The 8,285-nt window shown below is 32.9% G+C and overlaps 1 protein-coding gene across 2 annotated transcripts; it reads right to left on the reverse strand.

The window, feature by feature from the left end:
- Positions 1-376: 376 nt before the first annotated feature.
- On the reverse strand, positions 377-6,089 carry LOC131601610 (splicing factor U2af large subunit A-like). 2 transcript variants are annotated; one of them, XM_058873478.1, is made up of 15 exons: positions 5,828-6,089; positions 5,266-5,513; positions 5,007-5,120; positions 4,668-4,738; positions 4,560-4,600; positions 4,223-4,366; positions 3,964-4,029; positions 3,819-3,872; positions 3,638-3,697; positions 3,009-3,069; positions 2,800-2,912; positions 2,257-2,703; positions 2,031-2,166; positions 1,734-1,801; positions 377-690 (listed from the first exon to the last, which is right to left on the reverse strand). In XM_058873478.1, exons 1-15 carry the CDS (start codon positions 5,993-5,995, stop codon positions 553-555), a joined length of 1,929 nt encoding a protein of 642 aa, XP_058729461.1. In that variant the 5' UTR covers positions 5,996-6,089; the 3' UTR covers positions 377-552. The 2 variants fall into 2 exon arrangements, with proteins under 2 accessions (XP_058729461.1, XP_058729460.1); XM_058873477.1 differs by lacking the exons at positions 4,223-4,366; positions 4,560-4,600 and having other exon boundaries at positions 3,964-4,034; positions 5,828-6,087.
- Between the last annotated feature and the right edge of the window lie 2,196 nt (positions 6,090-8,285).

Consider the following 8,285-nt stretch of genomic DNA (forward strand, 5'->3'; position numbering starts at 1 on the left):
TTGCCCACTCTAAGAAATGAATCTTGCAAGAGTAAAAAACAAAAATGTTTCTAACTAAGAGGCTGAACAACAATAACTATGAAAAGATTATTTCCAAACTGAAAAATGATAGATATTATTCACCAAAGTGTTGTAAGTTATTTTTACTACTTTTAGTAATAATTTATATTCAGGCTTTTAATCCATTGGCAAGGCCCGTTAGATTAAAATAGTCTTATATAAAAAGATTAATACTTTTAATTTTAATATACTTGAAATTAAAATATCTATTCAGTTTCAAACATATATTTTAAATGATACTTCAAAGAATACTTCAATCAAGCAGTTCAAATATATGAAGATATCAGATAGAGCATACGATATGAGAAGTTGCGAATTATCAAACTACTAGTATTATTTATCAACCAAATTGAAAAAATCCAAGTTAACAGGAACATAAGCTATCAGTTTCTACGCTCCCAACTCAGTATACAACATATCAAGAAACTTATATTGAAAAATCTCACAACATACATGAAAAATTGAGATACAATCCAATTGGCATTACAGCAATTAGCCTTCATAATCCCCCTGAGCAAACTTGTTTTCTTGATAGAAGACGGCTATTACTTCATTTCCACCGAATTTTCTCCCATTCAACCCAGTGCAGGCTTTTGTAGCACCCTCAGTATCCACATATTCCAAAAACACCTGCAAATGCAAAAAACAGAAAAGTTGTCACCCTTTGTTTGCCCATATATAATAGTATATGCGAACTGCTCTATGACCCTCACAGAAACTTTGGTAATACACTATATACACATTTTTCAACAGGCTTTTATTTGTTGAAATTCTTGAGAATACCACCAAATTTATGAGACACCTGTAATTTAGTGATAACTGTTTAAATTTTAAAGTATAGGAGAGAGTAAGTTGGAAAGTGCGTTAGCGTATGGTTAGCAAACCCAGATTCCTTCCAGTAACTGACTGCATGCAGCCGGGTGATCTGTAACCGTCGGATGGAGCTCGGACAGTTTAGATCTTAAGCTCTGTAATTTTAGTGTAAAAATAATAATAATGAATCAAAATCTGCTTATTTTTTGGACTGTCGGAAGATGGTCACAGATCAACTGACTGCGTGAATGAGCAACCAGTGATGGCAAGGAATCCGGGTTCATTGCTAGCACTCCTTTTGTTGAGAATAGAGAATAAGAGAAAAGGGATAAAATCTGTATTCTATTGAATGAGAAGAAAGATACAGATTACAGTCCTATTTATATAGGAACACAGAATAGTATATTATAACAGAAAGCAAAACTATCTATATATGAAACAGAAATATAAAGCTATATCTAATACCTTTAACCAGTAACCATATTTCAATTAAAAGCATATTTTAAAGTATTGACTTAATTATTCTGAGCTTAACAGCTTTACCCCAGAAGGATTTTAACTTACAAAAACAACTCTAAAAGTTAACAAAAAATATGTTATCTATCTGGTCAATTTCGTGCATTAGAATTCTTTTTTAAAACAGTTTCAGACTCTCTAATGGTACTCACAAACTCTTCATATTTGCCATCCATAACTAATAACTATACACCAATCTATCACTAGCATAAAAACGCCATGCACCCTTCATTTCTATATTAATAATAACAGCAATCATCATCATTATTATGAAGAAAACAAGAATGATAACTGGAAAAAAATAGATATATCATGGCAAGAATTTTTTATAACAGAATACAGACCTTTCCAACTCCACCAGATAAATCCCCATCTGGTTGTGGGCGAGGGATCACAACATTCACCAAAGTACCTGCACATATTGTGACAATAAAAGAGTGTACAGTGTAAATAAACTTTCAAAATATGCAATGAAGTAGGTATGGATGCATAAAGATGGAAGGTTATGGAGGCCTGGGATTGTAACCTGATGCTTTATAGAAGGTCAGACTACAAAAGGCTATGAAACAAATAAATATCGCAATTAATACAAATGCATTGCAGGTTTCAGTAGAAAACCAACACTCAAAATTAGTAATTACCAAATTTGGAGCATTCCTGTCTCATGTCATCGATAATTTCTTCAAAGTCCTCATCTTCTTTGAGCTCGTCAGGAGAAACTGCGTTGGTTAGACACACCACCTTTGTAGCCACTAATGCTGGCTGAAATATAAGTTTCTGCAAGATTGGAAGTATTAAGTAACTAGAGTTTTAAATGGGCACCGCAATATTGGTAATAGAAACATTTTCAGAGAGAATATTTCATACCTGCAGTGCAATTTGCTGTTGTGCATGCATTAAAATGCTCTCTTGTTCAGGTTTAGGCTGGGTTGTACCTTGATTAGCTCGTCTAACAGTGAGAGTCTTATCTCCCATCTTAATTCCATTTAGAGCTGCACATGCAATATCTGTAACTGCGAGATCTTGGTAAACACAAAATGCATAACCCTTTGAATTTCCTGTTTCTCTATCTTTTACCAGATCGAAACCCCGAAGAGGACCAAAAGTTTCTAAAAGCTCCCTGATCTGAGTTTCTGTGAAGTAATACGGAAGTCCACCTACAAAAATGCGATCAGGGCCTTCAAGTCCACCAGCTGACCCAGGGGTTAAACCAACAGCGCCGAGGTTTAGGTTTGGGTTAGGTTGACTTGGGCCTAGAGTAGCAGCTAGAGAAGGGTTGTAATCAGTAGGTCTCCTAACTTTGACAGGTGCCCCCTAGAGTTATAATTAAAAAGAAATCAAATTGATTCAGATCATCAATATTCATTTACTCCAAAAAAATTAAAGAGGGAGAGAGAAGTCTCAGACAACCTCAAAAATAATCCCATCCAAAGCCATTGCATTGCTAGCTTCCTCAACAGACCTCATCTCAACAAAGGCGAATTTTTTGTCATGGTTAATGTAAACATTGACCACCGCATCACCTTCATACACTCACAGCATAAAATTAGTTCCTAAGGATGAATGACACCTAAAATTTCAACAGGCTGAAGTAAATCATATTTGAAGATTTTATGTACCTGGACCAGCAGTGTTTCCTCCAATCTTAGCCATGACCTGGCTGAAGTAAATAGCAACAGACTGCAGCATAACATGAAAAAATCCATAAGTAAGGGTTAAACAATCATGAACAAAAACAAGCTTAAATAAATTACAGACTTGTCTTCCACTTGTTTGTATGTCAATAATAATGACACGCTAGAAATGCTCCCAGAACTCACAAGGGTAAAAGTCTCGCAATAAAGTAATTGAATAGAGCACGAGATAAAACTAGATGGTCATTTGATTAACTATTTGGCAAGAAGGCGGTTTAGCAGACTGCCCACCTCAGTCATTCTCTCGATCAGATATTCAACACATGAAAAGTACATGACATCAGATTGTAAATGGTCATATGATGAAACAAGAAAAACTATTTGACAAGGCAGCTTGGCTAATAATCGTCATACAGAAGTTAAAAGGGATGACTCTGAGCAATCTTATAAAATATATTTGAGCATTAAAAAACATGAACAATTCTACAAAACCTATTTCACACAGTAGTTACAATTATCCAAAAACCAGCGGTAAGGAAATAGATAAGGTCAAAGATCATGATGCCAATAGTAAGAAAAAATGATAGTAGAGAAGGCCTGTTTAGGCGTGGTACCTGCTCATTGGCTGTCGGAGGGAGTCCACCAACATACACCCTTCTAGCATGTCGAGTAGCCTGTATAAATTTCACACATCAATGAAGTGCCTAAATTAGAGCAAATACTGCTAAAATTCTAAAACTTCATACATCAATTAAGTGCTTAAAATCAGTATATCACTGGACAGTATTTCTTTACCTGTTGTGTCATAGCCTGAATTGGCATCATAGGGAGAGCACTGAACTGCTGCATCTGAAGAAGAAAAATAGAAAGGTAGAAATTAATATAAGCCAAACCTTATTAAAAATAAAAAAGGAATGGGAACAAACAAAGTGAGATATACCTGATTAGTAGCCATTGGAAACATGTTTTGCAACACTCCAGGAATTGTAGGATTTGGTGTAGTAATCTGACCTGCAAGTATAGCCATATTACACCTCAGAACAAGTTTATTACTGAATCTTTTGAATAACTATTGATTGATTGGGTATCAATGACTCCTCTTACTTCAAATTCTATTTGTTCAAGCAGAATTAAACCTTGTTAACATAGGCATGAGATTAAAGGAACATTTAAACAAGTTTTGGAGATAATATCTGTACGTCTACCAAAGTAGATATAGTTTCCAGTTGAAGACGAACAAGGCCCACCAAATACCGGTGCATTGATTCCTCCATGGACATAAAAGCTACAGATGTCGGCTCACACCCATTGTCAGCACATTGGGGCAAGTAGCCCAACATTGCCTTCTTAGAGCATAAGACAAGACATAGAAACAAAACAAGCAAACACCAAACAGAAGACAAAAAACCAAAGTATCTTTTAGTTTCAGGATTATATCAACAAGTAAACAAAAAGAAGAAGGCTAAATTAAATTGCACACCATAGGAGACCAGTCCTCAAAGAGCTGTGATCAGATAATAACTGAATACAGCTTACCCAGATAACAGCATGCAATTTGATATGAACTTTTTTCCATACTACGACCAACAAAAAAAGAAAGCAGTTAACATTAACAAAGTTTGTACAAAACACAAGAGCATATACCTGTAACAGCGGCAGCACCAGCTAACATTGCAGAAGCAGGGGGGGCCAAATCAAAACCACTAACCCTTTTGCTGTAAGTAAATAATGTTAGCATTAAAAAATAAAGGCTACCTCACACTATGAAACATTTTATCAGGTAGGTAGAATGTTAGAAACTTTGTTGCCAACCCTACATAGTGGTATAAGGCTTGGTTGTTATTATTATATTGAACCAGTCATCCAACAGATGTTTTTAAGGAAAGAACGTAACTTAACAATTTTCCGAATAGCTGCCACATGCATATGTGAGGGCATACTCTATAAGTTTAAATCTTTAAGTATGTTTATTATACGATTTACCTCTTCGAGCGAGAACGTGACCTTGTTCCATGCTCAGATCTATCTCTAGACGGAGAAATAGACCGAGACCTACGTTTATGCCTTTCCTCTCGATCATAATCCCCTCTTCCTCTTCTGTAATATAAACTAGTATTTTAAGCAAAACTGAAAATGAACAAAACAAAAACAACAATTCCAAAAGAAACAACATTACTACTAAAACATGAATAATCAACACAAATTAAGCATCAATATTAAAAATCACATATGAGCTTTTAACCTGTCATGGTCACGGTCACGACTTCTGTGAGAATCTCCATCATCCCTATCTCTATCCCTACCCCTTTCCCTATCCTTTCTGTCACGGTGTCGATAGTCTCTGTGGTGAGGATCCCTTTCCTTCTCCCCTTCACCACGATCCCTCTCTCTGTCTCTATCTCTGGGTCTATCCCTATCTCTTTTCCTATCTTTCTCTCGTTCCTTTTCTCTGCTTCTCGAAGATTCTCTATCATATTCACGAGATTCATGCTGCCAAAAACAAACAACAACAAAAATAAAAAGCTATCAATTAGATAATTACTCAAACCAAAAAGGAAAAGAAAATCCTACCTATATATAGGTTCTAATTTCAAAGGTAAAACACATTTAAAGCAGAAACCAATTACTAACTAATCCTAATTGCTTAATCTCAAAACCTAGTGCATTTAACCACTGTTTATAGTTAATTTCAAACGTGAATTACAATAAACCCTAACTGTTAATTATCAAAAATGCTGAAACGAAGAGTAAAAACGAATCAATGAATTCAAATTCAGAGATGGAAATTGGAAAGAAAAACGTACGCGAGATTTGGAGACAGGTTGATCGAGAGGTTGAGGAGAAGATGCAGAAGAAGGATAGGGATGAGTGGTGTCAAGATCCTCTCCTCCTTCTCCTTCTCCTCCGGCTTCTCCTCCTCCGGCGCCGGCGCCGTTCCCGTCGTATCTTTCGTCTTCTTCGTATTCAGCCATCTCTAAACCTAAAAGCAGTTTGTTTCAGTGTTCACTTCTATTCTCAACTCAGGCCACTATTTTCCTAGCTGCAAAACTTTTTTCTTTAAACCTTTGTTTGATAAAATTATTGATTCCCACTTATAGTTTTATATTTGATGGCTTATTAGTTAATTACTTAAAATGTTTAGTAAAATTAGCGGTTTAATTAACTGATAAATGTAAAATCATATAAAAAGATATTTATTAATTAATAATTAAATATATATTTAAAATAATTAAAATTTATAAGGGTATTAATGAAAAAAAATGATAAGTTATAAGCTACAAACTAAAACGCTATTTAAAATGGCGTCTGAAAAAAACTATACACTAGTAAAATAAATTATAAGCTCGTGATTAAATAAAATATAAATCATTCGTGTGTAATTTTAATCTTTGAAATCTTTAAACTATGAAATCTTTAAAATAAATAGATTATTGATAGAATGAAATGAAGCAAGTTGAATAATCATACAATCATACAATATAATAATGCAAGATGAGTATTTTGGCAAGTTTGCCACTTGTCACTCTATCATGCATTCTTATATTTTTTACTTATTTTTACTTATGCTATAAAAGGAAACTTTCATTTAATATAATTGTATTTATTTTATTAAATTTATTATTAATCTATTATAAATATAATAAAGTAATATATTAACAAAATTACTTCTTACCCTTAATTAAAACTCATTTTACATGTTTTTTTATATCCTAATGGTCATTTTATTTTAGTAATTATTATTCAACTTTAATTTATGACCGCTAGCTTACTACTTAAACAAGTCCCCACACATAGCTTTGATACTTTTTGTTTTCCAACATCATCTCCATAATTAAGGTTGCAAAGGAAAACGTAACGTCTTAGACAGATACCAATGCAGATACTCTAAACAAAATCACTATAAGAATCAGCCAAATGCAATGGACATCCTATCATTGATTTCTTTTGCACATCAGTAGGTACAGTCGTTTCAATTTTTGTTCGTTTTCATCCATTTCATTTCACTCATCTTTGTCTTCCATTCGTTGGCTCTTCACATCCTCTACAATTCTTTACATCCTCCACCATTATTTACATCCTATGCAAAAAAAAGGTTTTTATATCTGAAGAATTACACTCAAGATTGAATTCCTTGTGGTTGCTTGCAACTTTTCATCAGTTTGTTTTCTTTTTGTTTGCTATGATTCGATTTCGTATTTTCTTTTTGTTTGCTATGATTTGATTTCGTATTTCTTCAACGATGTTATTTGCTGATATTTAGATGTATATGATGTTTAATGATGTTTTAGGGTTTTATTAGAAAAAGAGTTTTTGTATGATGAATAAGTATTCTGGAAAATAATAGATATTTGTTCTCTATTCTCACTTTTTATATTTCTTTTTTATATTTCTTTTTGGTTCATAGGAGTTTCAGTAAGGAAATTTTTTTTCATCTCACTCTTCTAATTCTAATTTTGCAGGCTTTAAAATTTTAATTATTCATTATGTGCTGGTGTTATGGATATGTAGATGAACCCACTTTTGTAAAGCGAAGAATATGAATTGACTTTTGTATTTTGCTTTTTAATTGATCTACAGCACGTTACAAGTACGCTAAAATTACCGCCGCTTCATGTACCATTTAAGTTTTTTTCACCCTTAATTTCTTACATATTTTTAGGTAAATGATTTTTATCAAGGTTAATAATAGATATATGAATTTCAAATCTTCACCAACAATAAATGGAAAAAGTGATATTTAGAATAAGCAGAAGAAAGAAGAAACATATATTGTTCTCAAATTGGATGAATCTTTAAACTCAGAATAAGCAGAAGAAAGAAATTATCAATAATGTTCAATAATGTTCAGGTTAATTTAATCTTTCACCTAAATTTAACACCAAAATTATCAAAAAAAAATTATGTTGTTTATGTAAGAAAAGATTATTCAAATTAAAATATTTTATTGACTTTTGTAATCCTCTGAATCCTAAAATATAATATAAATTTAATTATAATTGACTTTTGTGACACTCTAAATTCTTAAATATAACATAGATTAAATATAACATAGAGTTAAAGCTAAAATAGTTAATTTGCCTCTATAAGCTGGCCTTTTTTTTTTTAATGAAAAAGTCCTTAAATATTAAAATTTATTTGGTTTTCATTTCAGACGTCAACCTTTCCACTAACAAAGTGGCACCACTGACGTGGTCTTGAGGACGAAATCCAAAAAGTTAATTTTACAAATTTATCTCTTTTTTCCTCAACTAGTATGATATT

This window comes from Vicia villosa, linkage group LG5 (genome assembly GCF_029867415.1).
Source record: "Vicia villosa cultivar HV-30 ecotype Madison, WI linkage group LG5, Vvil1.0, whole genome shotgun sequence".
Classification (NCBI taxonomy): Eukaryota; Viridiplantae; Streptophyta; class Magnoliopsida; order Fabales; family Fabaceae; genus Vicia; species Vicia villosa.